This window comes from Onychostoma macrolepis, chromosome 21 (genome assembly GCF_012432095.1).
Source record: "Onychostoma macrolepis isolate SWU-2019 chromosome 21, ASM1243209v1, whole genome shotgun sequence".
In the NCBI taxonomy this organism is placed as follows: Eukaryota; Metazoa; Chordata; class Actinopteri; order Cypriniformes; family Cyprinidae; genus Onychostoma; species Onychostoma macrolepis.
In genome coordinates, this window is record NC_081175.1 from 11,926,961 (window position 1) to 11,947,702 (window position 20,742).

General features: G+C 35.8%; 1 protein-coding gene across 1 annotated transcript; it reads right to left on the reverse strand.

The window, feature by feature from the left end:
* Positions 1–669: 669 nt before the first annotated feature.
* On the reverse strand, positions 670–20,320 carry pfdn1 (prefoldin subunit 1). Its single transcript, XM_058759253.1, has 4 exons — positions 20,185–20,320; positions 19,432–19,598; positions 19,256–19,340; positions 670–1,134 (listed from the first exon to the last, which is right to left on the reverse strand). Exons 1-4 carry the CDS (start codon positions 20,215–20,217, stop codon positions 1,051–1,053), a joined length of 369 nt encoding a protein of 122 aa, XP_058615236.1. The 5' UTR covers positions 20,218–20,320; the 3' UTR covers positions 670–1,050.
* Positions 20,321–20,742: the final 422 nt, after the last annotated feature.

Sequence of the window (20,742 nt, forward strand, 5' to 3'; positions counted from 1 at the left end):
ATATATATATATATATATATATATATATATATATATATACAATAATAAAAATGACAAAAACATAAAATTACTGAACAAAATTGAAAATATAAAAAGGTAATTCAAAATACTAACAGAAATTGTTTATAAATAATACTAAAACAGCACTAATAAAAAGACAAATTATTGCTTTAGTCTGACTGAAAACAAACTTTTAAACTGCACATGAATGCACTTAATATACTAATATACAACACTTAATAATATACATATTTTACAGCAGAATGCTGCGACTGACTGATCAGAAAGATTCTCTATTCCTTTATTTATGCAATTCATCGTCTTCTGAGGAAGTAGGATATCAAGCAGACACACATCTGCATCACGAATGAATGAGACGCAGGCCGGCACACAGGAAAGGCTGTCTGGAGAAGATTTAAGCAGAAGTCTGGGGAAATTCTCTTTTCCAGTTTCAATTTGCACAGGCTTATGCAACAAATTTCTCTCAGAGACCAGCCTATAGGATCAGAAGAACACAAGAAAGGAGACACAGAGATGAGGGGGGAAAGAGGATGCCCAGAGGGACTGACAGGAAACCAGTGACGAAGAGAGCAATCCCCAAAACACACAGCAATGAAGTACCACATCATTCAGATCATATCTAAATTACTGTCTGAGGCCTTTATGACACACATACACACAGATTTGTCTTTAAACAGTCACCTTTATTACCATGTTAACACCTGCTTACATAAAAAATGTTTTGTATTATTACAAAACCATAGAAAAAAGAACAGTTGAACAAAACAATAACTTAAACAGACCTACCGAATACTCAGGTGTCAGAGATCACACAAATCAGCATTAGACAGACGGTCAACAGTACATTCATTTTTAACTATTAACCTAAATAAACTTCCTGTGTTCAGCTGACAAATGACTCCCACTAGCTCGGCAGTCACAAGTATTCTCGAATACATGCAAAAGCATGTTCAAACTGAGGGCACGGTGTACAAAGGTGATGGAGAAGGGTTTTGGGGTTTTTTGCGTGTGGACGGTTGTGAGTGCGTTTTACTGGGCCCTCCTGGACATCAGCATCTCTCTGATGTTGTCCTCCGCATCTTTAACGCTGCGCTCCAGGTACGTCTTCTTTTGCTGTGGAGAAAACAAAGGGAATATACAAAAACAAGTCAGTTATAACTTCAAGTTCGGAAACATCACAAGGCTTTTTCTGTCTGAACACACCCTTTTACTCCCCAAACTGCGTGACAGAGCTGTTAAAATTCTTTGTGATAAGATAAGAAGATGATCTTTTTTTGGATCATATTCAAAGACAGTCTTAACATGAATTAAACTTTGATTGCTCAGGTTGAGTAGGTTAAAGGTTTCTGAGTGTCTGAATACAAAAAACTTTCCTTTTTCAGTCAGATAATTTCTGACTGTTAAAGCAAAGGTCCTGCATGCTAGAGAAAGTGTAAATGGATTGTTACACAACACGTGCCAGGATGTGTAATCAGGCTGACACCTGGTTAGTGGCCGAGATACTCTACAATTACAGGCCTCTACCTGAAGTCCTCCGACAATGTGTTGCAAAAGAAGTGAGTCAAATGCACAGAGTGCATATCAACACACACACACACAGACAGAAAACCTTTGCCCCAGGCGATGTGGCACCATCTCAAACACAAGATAAATAAGAAAAAAGCCATTTTTGACATATAACAACCCAAACATATCACATTACGAAACCATTTATTATTCTTGATCCAGCGCAAAGGTTTTTTATACCTTGCATCACAATTTCAAGGTCAAGATTTGAGACGTCACAAAAGAACCAAAAGTGGGCTGGATTGTCCTTCTATGTCGAAACGTGTGGCTTGTGGGCTGGCATCTCTGTAATGATTAAAGTATAGGCATGTGTTTACATCTGTAACCAAGCATTACTGCACATTAGCTCACTGCTGTCTGGGAACCCCACCCTTCCTCCATCCCCCCTCAGTCACACACGACTAGCTAGATTCTCAAAAAACAAGTGATATGACAATAACTTTAAAGCGAAAGTTCACCCAAAAACTACAATTCTGTCATCAATTACTCATCCTTATGGCGTTCCAAACCTGCACGACTTTGAAACAAAAATAAAGATGTTTCTAATGAGATTATTCGAGAGATTTCTCTCCTGTCATTGAAAGTTCATTCCATCAACAATTGGAAAGAGATTGTAAAAGTAGGTTTTTAGGTGCAGCTACATTTACCAATGTTTGGCGAATTTTCTAAATCCAGTCATTTCAATAGGAATCCACAGGATCTTGAATTTTGTGTGAGGACGAAAGCTCTCTCCACACAGATTTCGCAACTGGTTCTATTTGGTTACATGGATGCCAAAAAAAAAAAAAAATTAATAAAAAAAATAAATAAAAGAGAGAGAGAGAAAAGTTATTTGTGTAGGTATGGTTGATGACCCATTTTTTTGTGTTAAGGCATGGTTACATTTGCTGTACTTTGGGAAATTTTAATGGGAGAAATCCAGTAATTTCAATAGGAATCCACGCAATTGCGAATTGCATGTGAGGACGAGTGATTTCTCCACATTGAACAACAGAAAGTTGCTTGGTTTGAAAGCAACTTCAGTGTGAGGTGCTTCTTAAATTGGCATGGTATTGATAATGCAGACCTTTTTGGCTCTTGAAATGAAGCGTTTGTGTCTTAAATTTGTCGATTAAACTGCGCAATTCATACGGAAAATTTATCATCTCCTTTTTGAAGTGGTTTTGGAGGAATGGACAGAAATCTCCCACGTTTCATTAAAAAAATGTTTGAATTATAGATTTGGAACAACATGAGAGTGACAGAATTTAAACTTTTGGTGGCTTAGAATAAAAAAAAAAAAAGAGCAAATTCCTTGTTTCACTGGTTATGGAGTGCATTGTCTTGTCTTCCTAGTAACAGACACACATGTTGATTATTGCATGAAAAGAGAGGTATTTGGTTGCGCTTTTATTCATGCCAACATATTTTCCATTCAATAACGCCAAATGTGTCACAAATACGCAAAACAAGGACATGGAATGAGACGAATATCCGAACTCGGTCCTATAAAAAGCAAGAGCCAATTGTTCATTGAAGAGGTTTATTTTTGGAACCTCGTCCGGCCTGTTTACGTACAAAGCTGCTTGTGTATTTTTGTATGCGTGTTTGTAGATGCAGCTGATACAGGTTATCAACATGCTTGCTTGTTTTTAATGAGAGGGTGAGGTCTGATAGGTTTTTCACACTATGACATCTGTTTTGTGACAAGTCTACATGGCATAAGGAGGAGGGACATTTTCTCTGAGCAAGCATGATAAGAGATACAAAAACAATTGATATCAGCTTGCCCATACCTCCCCACAGGAAAATAAAAACAGGAATTTATAGGTCACAGTGCTTGGAAAGGCAGAGAAAAGGTCATGAAAATATTTCAGAGGGCAGAAAATTACACAGGAGGGAAAACAATGGCCAACAGTGGTGCACAGAATGTTGCATTACCCTCTGCATCAATCTGACAAGAGTTGGACGAGTGGCATCAAAAAGACACTGTTAACTATGGTGCCTGCGAGGTGACATGGTCGGTTCACTTAGTGTGTCATGGCCATGACATCATAACTTGTGGGAACGTGATATTATGTCGTGGCCACGAGATCATTTTGTCGAGGTAACGACATCCTTATTTCGTGGCCTCGAGGTGCTATGTTGAGGGAATAACATCCATTTCTCGTGGCCACGAGTTCAATGCGTAAACAAACCTGCGTGACCATAGCATCCCGGGATTATCAGAGATGGATTCATTAATATTTTATTTAGAATTAAGAAATTATTATATTAATTATTATAGAAGTCACATTATTAAATTATTACCATGGCTACCGGACTGTATTACGTGCCATGGTGAGAATTGAAATTAAGTTTATCATGAAATGTTACATAAAGTGCATAAAATAAAATAGGCCCACAAGAAAACATTTTTCCATCCCACAGTCTTGTAGATTAACTGATCGTCTTTTTCCCGTAATATTTGTATATTATTATTATTATTAGCCTATTATTATTGGTAATATTTTGATATTCGTATATTCGTTTTTTCCCTTCATTTCGATCTCTTTACTTAACGTTCTGAATTGTAAATAACAGCCTACTGTAAATGCTCGACATGCCAATAAAGCTTTGATTACGCTGACTGGAATTTTTACTGGAATGCAGTTTAAATTTAACATACGCTATATTTAATTTTATTTCAGCTAAGTAATAGACCATAATTACAAATACTATACAGTGTTTTGTTGAGGAATTAATCATTCATGTAATTTTCATTTCAATCTCATTTATCATCACACACGGGCATAAATACAATCATAAAGTCAAAACTTTATTGGCATAACTGTCAAGCGTTCAGAGTATTTGCTAAATATATGGTAGGCTAGCAAATATAGCATAATTAAACAAAACTAGGTAAAGCGATATAAAAATTGAAAGGAAAAATAAGCATATGTGTGACCCTGGACCACAAAACCAGTCATAAGGGTTAATTTTTCAAAATTGAGATTTATACATAATACGAAAGCTGAATAAATGAGCTTTCCATTGATGCACGGTTTGTTATGATAGGACAATATTTGGCCGAGATACAGCTATTCTGTTTCATATATAAAATCTGGAATCTGAAGATCCAAAAAAATCTAAATATTGAGAAAATCGCCTTTAAAAGTTGTCCAAATTAAGTTCTTAGCAATGCATATTACTAATCAAAAATTAAGTTTTGATATATTTACAGTAGGAAATTTACAAAATATCTTCATGGAACATGATCTTTACTTAATGGCCAAATGATTTTTGGCATAAAAAAAAAAAATCAATAATTTTGACCCATACAATGTATTTTTGGCTATTGCTACAAATACACCCCAGCGACTTAAGACTGGTTTTGTGGTCCAGGGTCACATATAACAAATATAAAAATATAACCCTATAAGTTAATGTACAATAATAATAATAATAATAATAATAATAATAATAATAATAATAATAGCCTATACAAATATTAAATTAAATGTTTAATGTTAATAAAAATGTTTTATGATAATATCTGATAATCCCGGGTTGCTATGGTCACACAGGTTTGTTTACGCATTGAACTTGTGGCCACGAGAAATGGATGTCGTTCCCTCGACAAAATGATCTCGTGGCCACGAAATATCAGATTCCCACGGATTAATACCTCGTGGCCACGACACAACTAAGTGAACTGACCATGTCACCTCGCGGGCACCGTAGTTAACTACTAACATTCTAATGTTTGGGGGGAAAGAAGCCTTTTATGCTCAACAAGGCCGTATTTATTGATCAAAAATACAATAAAAACTGTAATATTGTGAAATATTATTACAAATGAAAAATAACAGTTTTCTATTTGAAGATATTTAAACATGCAATTTATCTTTGTGATTGGAAAGCTGAATTTTCAGCAGTCATTCCTCCAGACTTCACTTTCTCATGATCCTTCAGAAATCATTATGCTGAGTTTGTGCTCAAAAACATTTCTCATTATAATCAATGTTTAAAACAGTTGTGCAGCCCAATATGTTTGTTACATGTGAAAACACAAAGCATGGCCTGTGCAGTTTGATTCCTGAGCAAATGAGTCGGTTCTTTTAATAAATCATTTCAAAAAGACTATTGGTTTGAATCAGTCTGACAAATCCTTCATGGACTGAACTCACTGTTCAGAGTCAGCTGCTGCACTGAAGAAGATAAACATACATTCCAGTGGTTTATTTACTGATTTATCTTGTTTGCGTTTTGGGTGGGGCAGGTATGCTATAAAAAGAGCACTGGAGTGTGAGCTGAACAACTGAAGGGGAATCCTCTTCCCTGTATGCTTTGTGAATCATATGCAAAAGAAAAGAAGCTCCAGAGACGCATGGAAAATTCAGCAGAAAACTGTTTGTGTTGACTACTATTATATTCGTGTTTAGGCAAGCTGAAACTAGCTGTTAAGTGCAGGAACAGAAACGATCCTAACTAAGTGCCGTTTGCCTCCTACACAGCTCGACTGAGCCGAGTGTAAAACAATCAATCTTTTGACTCCATGAATGTCCTGCTTGGTATATTGAATGTGTGTGTCTTTCTCAGTTTTGGACATCTCCATTGAGCTCTTGTCTATGAAATAGAACCATTTAAATCCAGCTCCCTTTGATAATTCTGTCACACTAAAAATACTTTAAATAAGTAACCTTAACATATATCAGTAACTTACTGGTAACAAAATTTTAAATGGTTTTAAAATCACATTTTCTAAACTTTTTACTGTAAAATACTGTCAAATGTATGTTTGTTTTTATTAATAATGTACATTAGGGTGTTTTGTGATAAATTTCTTTATTTTTAATACTTTATTTCTAATTTGTTATTTAGTTCATGTTTATTGCATTATTTGTGTATTGCCTAGATGGTATTTTGTCTTTGTGGGTATGTACTGATCATGTGTTATGGACAGGCCAATTCTGTTTGCATCTACATTATTATGGTCGTTATCATTTTAGTCCATTTTAAGGCACATATAAACATATCACTTTTTATTAACATGATATCATGAAATATACTGTTGTATCAATATATATATATATATATATATATAATCAATATATATCAATATATATATATATATATATATAAGTTGTAAAATACAGGCACCAATACCACCACATAATACCTGTAACACTAGTCTCCATATTTTTTGCAGTGAACTTCTGAAAATCAAAAATTATTGTAATTTTAACTGTGAAAGACTGTAAAAATGCAACAATAAAAACTTTTAATAACTTTTAATAAAAACATAATATACAGGTAACATTTCAGAGTAAAATACTTTTAAATGTAGAATTCATGGGGAAAAAACAATGCATATTATCATTTACACTGGAAACCCGTAAACTGACATTTCCAGAATTCCCTGTATGACACTTCACACATGATGGTTGTATTTGTTTTGTTTTTTTAAGATAATTGTGTGTCTTATAGTTTTTGTGTTTCTTACACTATGTATGTTAGGGTTTTATTTTACAACTTAAGTTAATTAATGTTTATTGCATCATTTTAGTGTTTTGTATCGGTGTATATGACACTGTGCATGTTATACTATATATTAGTATTTACCTCAGAAAAGCTACTTTGTACTTTGATGTGTCTTTCTCTTTACCATCTCTGTTATTATTTGTAATTTTCAGTATATTTTAAAAATTTTTAGTAGAAGTGTGGTCTGGAAAATTCTTTAGAAAATTACAGGTTGTTCTGTAAATATGCATAGATATTTACTGTATTTATTTTTACAGAATTATTCTGGCATCTGCCATAAATTTACCAGGATAATTTTTACAGTGCAATTTTACAGCATACACAGGGAAAACTTGATTTCTGAATTCAGTTGTGGCACTTAAAATAATCTCAACAGTAACAATGGAATATTAAAAGTCATCAGGAACAAAAAATAAATAAATAAATAAATTCAACCCTAAATGGTCGGTCACTCAAAATAACAAAAGCATATAAGATCAATCAATGCACCAAATTCAGGACTAAACCGGTTGTCATCAAAGGTATGAGTCCAGCAGTTAATGAGGGATTCCCCTTTGCCCAAACACGTTGTGTTATGGAAACACTATTCTCCATGCGGATAATGATACCTCAGAAGACTGACCTTCCCAGAACAATGCGGAAGAAGGCACAAAGAGAGGTCTTGTGGCTCTCTCTTCTGCGGTTCGCTCTGAATCGGGCTGCAGAAGCCTTCATTGTTGTGGCCTGAATGGATCCTCTCATGGGAGCGAGGGCCGCCCATAGTGACTTCTGTCAGAGCACAGATGACAGGGCAGATAGTCTGCGCAGACACTGCCGTAAAAGAGCCCTTTGTTGTTGCCGGCTCCGCTACGAGAGGCAGAGGTGACGCTTCTGAAAAGCGCTGACCTGCCGCAAAGGCTGACGGAACGGATGAGCGGCAAAGAAGAGTTGCAGATCTTCATGTGTTGAGATTCAGCTTTAGCAAAGTCCAAAACAAACAACTGCAAAATATAATTCTAGAAAAATGGAAGTGGAAGGTGCCTCGGGGTGAAATGCTTCATTCTGAATTGAAAGCACAAACTGGCTTTGAGCAGCAGGAATGTTTGTCTCGCAGAAACAAAAGGTGAATTCTTAGGAGTGCCACTGAAACAGGAACTTTAGTTGTATCTGGTGCATTGGCCTTGAATGCAGCAAAGATAAACTGTAGTTTTGATTGTTGTTATTACGATAATTACAGAAACACCTACATAAAAATGGAGGGGTGAGGAATCCATGAATGTCAGTGGCGACAGTGTGGTGGACATGGCAAATGACAAGGCAAAGTCCCCTCTCTGCGTTTGGTTTTTTATTGTCCAATATTCATGCTTCATTTTATGTTTACACAGTTTCCAGGTTACAAGCATCAATAACCTCACGCTATCAACAAGCAACCAAACCCCCCAATATACTGCCATTGAGAGTTTCGGGTCAGCTGAACCAGTGTTATATAATGTTAGTTCATCTAGCTGGCTAACATGGATGAGGTTTTGTCGAAACTGCAAAAATGCATAACATCTTAAAAACTACAAATCAGTCAGTTTTCACAAACTATTTTTTTGTCTATTGTCTATTTACAATAAGTCTGTGTAATTGTTTTTTTTTTTTTTTTTTTTAAATGAATACATTTATTTAGCAAGGATGCATTAGGTTGATCAAAAGTGACAGTAGAGACTTGCATTGTTACCAAAAAAAAAAAAAATCACTGTTTCCACATTAATATTAATAATAAATATTTCTTGAGCAGCAAAACACTGAAATATGAAATGTATAATAAATAAATATAATAAATAAAATATTAACGCAAATGTTTTTAGCATTGATAACAAGAAATGATTTATGAAGGATCATGTGACACTTAAGCCTGGAATAATTACTGAAAAAATTCAGATTTGCCATCACAGGAATAAATTATATATTAAAATATAAAACAGTTATTTTAAATTGTAGTAAGATTTCATTTTATTACTATTTATTTCTGATCAAATAAAAGATCTTACCAACCGCAAACATCTGAACGGTGGTATATTTTTGATAGACAGAAAAACAAACTAAAAGAAGTTTGTTAAAAAAAAGAAACTTTTCAATTTTGATTTTAAAAATCAGTCTTTCTTTTGTGGCGGGGCCAGTCCAAATTTTGGACTGAAGAGATGTATTATACACAATTTTTGTTTTATTTTCATACTGTCCAATATTTTCTCTTCCAAATTCTTTGAGCATGCACTAAAAAACATCCCTGCCAAATTTGATGGGCACTCTTAAAAAGATAATTCTATACAAGTATAATCCTGTGCCACTGCCAAGCTCAAGGGTACAAAGTCAAATGAGGGGCAGCACAGCGGGTGTGAGGAGACCCATCACACGTCTCAAAGAAGATGTAGGCATGAAAGTGCCATGTAAGGACATTTGTCCCATGCACTGACACCCAAGCCATGCAACTAAATCTGCAGCATCTCCCTCCCGCTGCCTTTGGAGTATTAATAACAAGCTTCTCACATCTTTCACTGCAAATGCAGCAAACAATACCCCCGGTGAGACTCAGGGAAGAGGGCTGACAGATCCATAACAGCCCTGTCAACAGGTTTTCTCACACGCTTCACAACAGACCCTCCCCCCGCTGCGGGCACGCAGCCCACCTGCATCACGGGCCAATTATGAGCTCATAACGGAACCAGCAGTGGGGTTATTGTCACCCCAGGAGTCATCAGTCATGTATGGGGATCACGAGGGTGGTGAGTAGGCCAAGGCGACGCTCAGATGCTGACAACATCGTGTTACCTCGTAACGTATTGCTTTGCGTCTGGGCTGCACAAATACAGAGGCCAAAGGAGCCACGAGTTCATTCGCCCCCTGTGGTCTAAATGCGGTCTCAGTATGTACTAGGCGGAAAATGGCAGCTATGCGGTTTGACTGTACACAGGCGTTAAAAAAGCAAGGAGGCTTCTGAAACATTTGTGTGACTCAGGGGTTGTCTTTCAAACGCTAACAATCACCATCATTATATCGGTGCCCTTAAAAGCCAATTCACACTGCACCGACAGACGCCAACAAACGCCAACAGACACGTTCGTCTTGGTTTTGTTTGATCAGTGTGTTACCACTCTTGGCATCTGTTGGCATTGGTTGGCACTTGTTTTCGCCAACTGAACATGTTAAATCGGCGTTTGTCGGGTCTTGGAATGTCTGAGAAGTGACGTACTGTATTCGGTCGGCTACCAACGCAGTGTGAACTGGCCTTAAAACCAACAATTGATTTATGACGTTTGGATAAGTGGAAAATGTGTGTCTGGGGCAAGATTCACAGACAAGAATACATTTTTTTTAAAGATCATCTTGAAAACAGAGGCTCAAACGTTGTTCTAGAACGTGACGCACATAAGCTTCTGTATTTACCACGTGTGATGCGTTTTATGTATGCATGTCAATCATTGCTTATGTAAATGAAAGACTAACTTAAATATAAGCGATATTTACATATATACATATGCCTCTTTACAAGATTTAGATTCATAGAAAAGACTTGATTCATATAGATTAATTTCTCTGTGCCTTTATGATTTTTTGTGTGTTTTAGTTACCTGGACGTTTAATGGAGGGACAGAAGTTTCTCAGGTTTAATTTGTTAAGTCTTATGGGTATAGAACGACATGAGGGTGAGTAAATGATGACAGAATTTTCATTTGGGTGAACTATCCCTTTAAAAAAAGTTTGTAAGAATGTTTCTAAGCACACTTCTCTTATTTCATGGTAGTTGTTACCAAAGACTCACAGATCAACTTAATAGTAACTTAAAAAGTAGTATTAACATCCCTAGTAATAGTAATATGCATTACATGTGGCTAGAGTTATGGTACATTCACACGGGGCGTCGGAGTCGATGCTTGATGTCTGAAGCTTGGTGCCGACGAGACTGTCATAGTACCAACAGCCAATCACATTACTTTTCTGGTGTTGCATGAACGTAACTGGCTAGCATCTGCACTACAGCATTTGCTTAAGGCGTTCTGATTGGCCGACGCCTGCATTGGCACTTCAAATGTTTATTAACTTTTGCCACAAGCAACGTCAGTGGTGCGACGCAACGGATCCACAATTCAGTTCGGCAACGCATGACGTCACCCACTGAAACTAAATGAGAAGCGTTAATGCCAACGCCCTGTGAGAATGCACCATTATGTTGTAATTCTTATTATTTGAAATGCTATAAATTAATTAAACATCTTACTTTTCAAGAAAATTCTGTCATTAATTACTCGCCCTCATGTCGTTCCAAACCTGTAAGACCTTCGTTCATCTACAAACTAAGATATTTTGGATGGAATCTGAGAGCTCTCTGACCCTCCATAGACAGCAAGGACATTACCACGATCAACGCACAGAAACGTAGCAAGAACATCGAACACCGTCATTTTACGAAGCTACGAGAATACTTTTTTGTACGCAAAGAAAACAATAATAACAATTTATCAACGTAATCAGAGTTGTTTACATTCAGTAGAGAGCACGTGCATGCTGAATGTAAACAACGCTCATTACGTTGATTAGGTTCTGGGGTACTCTCCAAAGTGGCGTTATAGGGTGCCACGGAGGAGACAAATTGTTGAATGAAGACGTTATTTTTGTTTTCTTTGTACACAAAAAATATTCTCATAGCTTTGTAAAATTACGGTTAAACCCCTGATGTCACATGGACTATTTTACCGATGTCCTTGCTCCGTTTCTGTATGTTGATTGTGGTAATATCCTTGCTGTCTATGGGAGGGTCAGAGAGCTCTCAGATTCCATCCAAAATATCTTAATTTGTGTTCTGAAGATGAACGAAGGTCTTACGGGTTTGGAACGACATGAGGGTGAGTAATTAATGACAGAATTTTCATTTTTGGATGAACTAACCCTTTAAGACACTTTAACTCTAAGAGGTCATTTTCAATTAATTTGAAGAATTTTAAAAATATTTTTAGGAAGTTTTGTCCTAAGAACAACCTTATGAAAAAAAGATAAGAACATTATTTAAAAATATACAGAATATTCTTACATTTATTTTTAAGTTAGAAAATGAGAAGAAGATAGCAGTTAAGAATAAATTTCTAGGAATGCTGTTAGAATCCAGACCCTGGTCACTATGGGATATGTCACAGTGTAATGAAACAAGCTGTCATCAGGTTTGACGAGGCACTTCTTACAACGGGGTTGGGCTGCACCACCAGGGAAGCCCTGGGCCTCTTTCCAGGAGTCACCAGCCCTGCATTTATTCAGGATGATGTCGCAGCCGAGCCTGGAATTACACCCAAACTGCCCAGCGCACCGCAGCCAAAGACAGACAGGCCCAGACACGACGCAGAACACACAGTCTGGGCCAGAACACACACACAGCTCAGAAATACTGCATATGAGTGAACGCCCATGATCACACAGCCCTCATGCACACTTCAGGTGCATTTCCTCTCAGCTCATTTGCCTTTTAAATGTACAGTTCCTGCAAACAATGTAAATAGCTTTAAGTGAAGCAACGGATGTGCATATGAAAAGTTGGGAAGTAGATGAGTAATTAATTAGTAAATACATTATTCAAATTATGTAAACAGTTTTACCTTGACATCTTGGATAAACAAGGAAATGCATTACCCATATCACTCTGACATCATACTTCTGCAGTGTCACTCAAAGCAAAGAATATTTTTGAAAAGGCTAATAGACTAAATTGCAATTATTGCTTGATTAATAACATGAAATAATAAAAATGTGAAAAATCCCACGTCCAAATATGACTGCTTCCATAGTATTCTATATGGCAAAAGCAGTGTGTTGCAATTAAAAGTTCTTCATCAAATGCAGTAGTTCGGATGTAGCTAAAGTTTACAGACTACCTATCAAGGTTTGGGGTACATTTTTAAAACAAGTCTCTTATGCTCACCAATGCATATTTTTGTGAAAATCATGACACTTTTTGTTCAAAAGAATTCTTAGATGAATAGAAATTTTAAAAAACAGCCTGAAATAAAAATCTTTTGCAACAAAACTCTTCACTGTCACTTTTGATTAACTGAATGCATCCTTGCTGAATTTAATACTTTACAACTCTTAATTTCTTTAAATAAAATCATACTGACCCCAAACATTTAAATGGTAATGTATATATTTGTAAATAGTTATAAAATCTTCATTTTAAATTTAAAACATTGTTTATTATAAAATTTAAAACGCCCATCTCTACTATAAAAAAATAAATATTAAGACAAGTACTGTATATAAGAAAGAAAATAAAAAGAAAAGAAAGAAAGAACGAGAAAGAAAGGAGGAAAGGATTTAATGTCTACACTCTATACATCTGATACTTGATGTTTATAGCCAAAGGGTAAATACTTGCACAAGGTCATCATGACTTGATCAAAAAGCGTTTTGATCTACATTTTCAACACAGACTCAGAGCTGGAGAGCGATGAAGCAATGATTCTGCATGACACATCAGACCCAGACAGATGAAAAGCGAGCTAGACTACTGTACCTCACTGCGTCACAGGCCACATCGCTTCATACACTCATATCAAGGGGCTGTAATCCAGACATTCATGGACTGATTAAAAGTTTATTTAGTCTGATAAGCAATTGGATCATTCTTAAAGTATCATTGTGCATTGTATAAAATTAACGGTATTTTTAGAACATGGGTTTAAATTCCCATCATAAGGAAATAAATGCTTATTCTCATCCTTCATGGAATTTTCCAAACTTGCATAATCTTAAAATATCTTTCAAGAATAATGAAACGTCTCTTGCTGTGACACCTCGATGACAGGCTGTACTGTTTCATTAAAACATTGCACCTGACTGGGGTCATATCTTGAGTAGGAAAAATGCAAATATGGGGAAGTTTCCAGCAAAAGCCTGCTGTATCCCACTCATGTCATGCAAGTTAAAAATAACTGCACTGATCTGAAAGCTGTTTGACACAGAAGGCCTCTGATCAGAAAGCAGGACCTCCCATGAGGCTACAGGTGGTCACACACGCACCTGAGTTTCAGGTAAAAACATGAACAGCTGCCTTTTTACTCTGTCATTGACATCAGTGAGAAGCATGTGAACTTTGTCTGAACGCTTTTGTTCAATTTGCGACTGATGTGGTCACAAACTCAAAGCTCAGGATCTGCTTCATGTGCTGCATAACGGTGTGCTAGTGTTACACAGAGGGTCTGAAATAAACACCCATTAAGCACCAAATACAGTCAATTTTGTATTTGGTTGGTAATTTTGCAAGCACAAGCAGTGTCGTAATTTCATTACGGACTGGATATAGTAATATGCATTTGAACAATGACCACAGAACAAAGTGTAATGCGAGGTACTAAGAGCTTGTGCTGTTTCATGTGTGAGAGATGCTTTCTTCAGCTTGTTAATTAGGTTTTACTATTATATTCTATATTATGTTCTATGCATATCTTACGTTATAAACTAAAATTAATAGACATACAATAATAAAATGTGACATTCTGTAGTTTTGTCTCATATTCATCTTTTCATCATATTTGCAAATGTCTTGACTCCACAGCCAACAGAACAATTTTGTCTTTACTGTTCCAATACTTTTGGAGGGCGCTGTATTTCCAATTTGAAAAACCGCTTGTCTTAACAGTGAGCAAGTGCTATAATAATATTGAGTAAAATATGTGTTATGGGAAAAAAATTGTAAAGTTTGGGGTTGTAAGATTTTTTTCACAAAATGACAGTTAAATGGTAATATTATGAAATATTACAATAAAAAAAAAACAATTTTAAGATAATTTATTCCTGTGATTGCAAAGCTGCATTTCCAGCAGCCATTACTCCAGTCTTCAGTGTCACATGATCCTTCATTCGTTTCTTATCAAAGTATTTTTGTGGAAACTGTGATATATTTTTTTCAGGATTCTTTTCTGACTAAAAAGTTCAAAAGAACAGCATTTATTTAAAATGGAAATCTTTTGCAAGATTATCAATGCCTTTATTGTCACTTTTGATCAATTTAATGCATTTTTGCGGAATAAAAGTATTAATTTCTTTAAAACTTTTGATCAGTAACGTACACAATAATTATGTTTTAGAAAAGTAACTGTAACAGGATTATAAAAGACTTACAGTAATACATTCCATAAATAATAAAAGAATATAGCTCATTAAAGAATGGCTGACTTTTAAATTTGGTTACAGTGTTATTTATAAAATAAAAAAATGAATGATCAGAAAGAAATCAATGCATTATACAATTTTTTTTTTTTTTTTTTTTTTAAATCTACAGCCACCTGGTCACAAAAAAAATTAACAAAACAAGCAATCCAATTCCAGAGAAACCTCAAACCTGACAACATCTACGATACATTTCCCCACAAAAGGAAAAACATGATGTGCCACTGCATCAGTCATTTTCATAGAAGCCCACTTGACGATGATGACGATGTAATCTGACATCACAATTTCCTACAATGAGTTTTTGGTAAGTCAAATCAAGAATGAATACGTCATTCCTTTCACAATTTTTTTCACCACATACAAACTTCCAGTGTAGCTTTCTCAGACTGTCAGTGGATAACCTCACAAACTCTTCAGTATTTTACAAAAACAAACATAGGGGGTTTGGCTGTACATTGTTCACAAATAAGGACTTCATTCCAAATAAAGGAAAAGTCCAGGCGAAAGGATGACACTGACAGCACTAATAATACAACATGCAGCATGTGAATGTTTATGAGAAGATAAGTATATCATGAGGGCTCTGTAGCTCATGTGGTTTTACCATAGTGATGGGAACGCTGTGACGTACACCTATCATTTTAACCACACATACCTCCCCCTGAACACACCATGGAGCTAAAACAAGACTGGGGGCTTCTGCCCACAAACACAGAGTGTGAAATTCTGAGTGTACTTGCAAAACTGTGGGAGAAGCACGCAAACACAGCTCAAGGGAAAAAATAACCGCACAAACATTTCTAAAGAAACAGAAGTTAAGCATTCCTTCTGTGTAAACACTAAAAGCCACACACACAAAACTGAAATTCTCTCTGCATTAACATACTATTTATACACCAATTTGCATTAAAAAATGTGGTCCAGTGTCATTAATAAAAATAAATTTGAACCATGACAAAGTAATTCAACAATCTTAATGCTTTCTGACACTTTAAGAAGAGGAAAAAAAATTGGTATAATCTGGCTACAAATACAAGATATAGGTTCTACCTGTTAACATCTGTCTTGGGTGATTTGATCACAAGTGGTCAACCTAAATGCATTACCACTTACACCACATGCACTTTAAATGAATATCCTGTGATTGAATTTCATTCATGAGTGCATATATCACTGTCACTATATCAATGCACGTACATGACTGTTCAAAAGTATGGGCTTTTGCTGACCAAGACTGCAATTATCTGATCATAAATACAGCAAAAACAGTATTATTGTGAAATATTAAACTATTTAAATTTTATGTTTTTTTTTTTTTGTTTTTTTTAAGTTTATGCAACCACTCCAGCTTTCAGTGTCACATGATGTTTGATTTGGTGCTCAAGAAACATTTTTTTTTTAATAATCAGTGTTGAAAATAGTTGTGCTGCTTAATATTTTTGTGTAAACCGTGATACATTTCGTCTTAAATAGAAATCTTTCATAACATTATAAATGCCTTTATTCTTACTTTTGCTCAATTTAATGCATCCTCGCTAAACAAAAGCATCAATTTCCTAAAAAAAAAAAAAATCCTTATTGACCCCCAACTTTTAACAGTTGTGTAAAGCACAAAACAGTAAAATAACAATTATATTAATAATAATATATTTAAAAAAAATTAAAACACAAAGTTGCAAACAGAGTCTACAAAATATCCGAATATTATTTTTGCTATATCTGAATTTTATCATTGCTAACAGTTCTGTGCAATCTGTATATGTATTTTTATTAGTGCTGTCAAACGAATAATCGCATGCAAAATAAAGGTTTTTGTTTACATAATATATGTGTGTGTACTGTGTATATTTATTATGTATATATAAATACACACATGTATATTTAAGAAACACATCAATTTCAGAAAAATGTGTTACATTTACAGTGGTGTGAAGCCCCCTTCCTGATTATTTTTTTGCATGTTTGCCACACTTTAATGTTTCAGATCATCAAACAAATTGAAATATTAATCAAAGATATCACAAGTAAACACAACATGCAGTTTTTAAATGAAGTTTTTTATTATGAAGGGAAAACAAAATCCAAACCCACATGGCCCTGTGTGAAAAAGTGCTTGCCCCTAAACCTAATAACTGGTTGTGTCACCCTTTGCAGCAACAACTGCAATCAAGCGTTTGCGATAACTGGCAATGAGTCTGTTACAGCGCTGTGGAGGAATTTTGGCCAACTCTTCTTTGCAGAATTGTTTTAATTCAGCCACATTGGAGGGTTTTCGAGCATGAATGGACTGTTTAAGGTCATGCCACAGCATTTCAATTGGATTTAAGTCCAGACTTTGATTTGGCCACTCCAAAACCTTAATTTTGTTTTTCTTGAGACATTCAGAGGTGGACTTGCTGATGTGTTTTGGATCATTGTCCTGCTGCATAACCCAAGTGCACTTGAGCTTGAGGTCACAAACTGATGGCCGGACATTCTCCTTCAGGATTTTCTGATAGAGTGCAGAATTCATGGTTCCATCAATTATGGCAAGTCATCCAGGTTCTGAAGCTGCAAAGCAGCCTCAGACCATCACACTACCACCACCATGTTTGACTGTTGGTATGATGTTCTTTTTATGAAATGCTGTGTTGGTTTTACACCAGACGTAACGGGACACACACCTTCCTTTTGTCACGTCAGTCCACAGAATATTTGCCCAAAATCTTGGGGATAATCAAGATATTTTTTGGCAAATGTGAGACGAGCCTTTGTGTTCTTTTTGGTCAGCAATGGCTTTTGCCTTGGAACTCTCCCATGGATGCTGTTTTTGCCCAGTCTCTTTCTTATTGTTGAATCATGAACACTGACCTTAATTGAGGCAAGTGAGGCCTGCAGTTCTTTAGATGTTGTTCTGGGTTCTTTTATGACCTCCTGGATGAGTCGTCTTTGTGCTCTTGGAGTAATTTTGGTAGGCCAGCCACTCCTGGGAAGGTTCACCACTGTTCCAAGTTTTCTCCATTTGTGGATAATGGCTTTGGCTATGGTTTGCTGGAGTCCCAAAGCCTTAGAAATGGCTTTATAACCCTTTCCAGACTGATACATGTAAACTATTTTGTTTTTCATCTCTTTATGAATTTATTAAGATTGTAGAATGATGTGTTGCTCTTTAAACATGCTTCAATTTTTCAGACAGGTTCTATTTAAGTGATTTCTTGATTCAACAGGTCTGGCAGTAATCAGGCCTGGGTTTGGCTAGTGAAATTTAACTCAGCTTTCTAAAATAATGTGGTTAATCACAGTTCTTTCATGATTTAATAGGAGGGGGCAATTAATTTTACACGTAGGGCCAGGTAGGTTTGGACAGCTTTTTTCCCTTAATAAATGAAATCATCATTTAAAAACTGCATTTTGTATTTACTTGCATTATCTTCATGTAATATTAAAATTTGTTTGATGATCTGAATCTTTTAAGTGTGACAAATATGCAAAAAAAAAAAAATCAGGAAGGGGGCCAACACTTTTTCACACCATTGTATATATTAAATATATTTATGTATGATATAATTTATTTAAATATATACACGTAAATACAAAATATATGCTGTATGTGTGTGTCTTTATATACATAATAAATATACACAGTACACACACATTTATTATGTAAACAAAAACGTTTATTTTGGATGCGATCGCGATTAATCGTTTGACAGCACTAATTTTTACAAATTTCATATTTTTCAAGATGATACATAAACAGCAAATCGTTTTGTCAATCGTTGATCGACAGACGAGTAGGCAATTACATATTAGTATTTACACTAATGCAATAAATGCACCAAAATGTGGGTTTAGTGACTGGATTGCAAAATGCTTTAGACTTTGTTTACACCTGCACTGAACACTAGTGATCGGATCTTAAGAGATGGATGTTAATACCAGATGTAAACATGTAAATAAGTATTCCTGAGAATTAACAGCACTGAGGTGCATGACAGTGCTAACTTACCTCAAGCTCCTTGATCTTCTCTTCCGCCGTCTTCTGCTTTTCCAAAAGCTGATTGGCGATCTCATCTTTTGACTGTAAAATGAACCTGGAAAAAAAGTGAGAAGAAGGTCAAAACAATGAACAGAGTAAATAATTCTCATTCAGGGCAGATTTTACACCAACAAAAATGTGCATACATGCGTCCCGCTCCCTCATACATGCGGGTGCTGTTAGGGAGAGACGTGATCTCTGCGTGCGTGAGGTTGGCGTGCTTCTTCATGCGGCTCAGCTGTTCGATCTGCAGGTCAGCCAGCTTCACCTTTTGCTGGGTGTCAATCATTTTAGCCTGCAGCTCTGCAAAGGCCTGTGGCATACAGATGTGAGGATTGCAGTTTGAGTTAAATGACATTTCAAATGCAATATCATCAACTTTTCTCATGCCTTTAAACACATGTTTGTATTGGATGTGAATGAGAAAGTTATAATAGAGGAACCTGAGGAAGGGTAGCCTTTCTATTTTTGCAAGACGTTCATAATGGTAATCATAGATTACATGCATCAAAAATATCGTATTTACGAATAAGCAGCAACAAAGTTAACGTCAAATAACCAACAATTAAACAAAACGAGAGAGATATTTTGTAAGCTTCCTACACCATTTCATGTATGTATAGATATAAATTTATAAAGGGTTTACAGTAGTAAAAGGCATTCACAGTAGTAAAAGCGTAATGTCTGTGATATTTTGACTTTATACCAAAAATAATTAAATAAAAATGAACGTTTCTAATGCACCGAGGTTGCATGCTGGTATATCACATCGCTTTTACAGTTCTATGCCATAATTCTAATCTAGCTGAGCTTAAACCCCCCTTTATTTGCTAAATTTATAATGACGAAGCAATAGAACCGTTTAGTTTCTATGAATAAATCTGTAAACCCCTTTTTACCTTCTTTAACTCGAGGTCTACGGGAGCCGCCATGACGGTGAGTAGAATGAGTCACTGCGCATGCGCAAGCTGGTCGCAAACCCTAGTGAGCGTACTTCCTAGACAGCATTTTCGGTTTCGAATAAACAGATGGTTCTCATAAATTCTCTCTAGATAGGCAGCACGGTATGTTTATAGACACAGCCTCGGTCTCAAAATAGTGAAGCACAGGAATCACACAGTACACAAGTGACAATATATTAAACGTGTGTAAAGCTTAAGTAGGCCTATTTAACGTGATGTTAATGTAAGTGTAAATATGTAATGCTGTTACAGTGGCAATGCCACGAATGTTTTAAAAGCATATCATTTGTGCTGCCCTTTCTATTTTTACAGCCAATTTTGCACTATATCTGGAATGTTTCACCTCAGTGAGACATTGCTCAAGAATCTCTTTGTAATTATCAACATGTATACAAATGTATATGAGATGTATGTGACAACATAACATTTTTATATCCATCCTCACCCCAGTGACCTCTCAATAGTTTAAACCTTACAACATGCCTTTACATACCA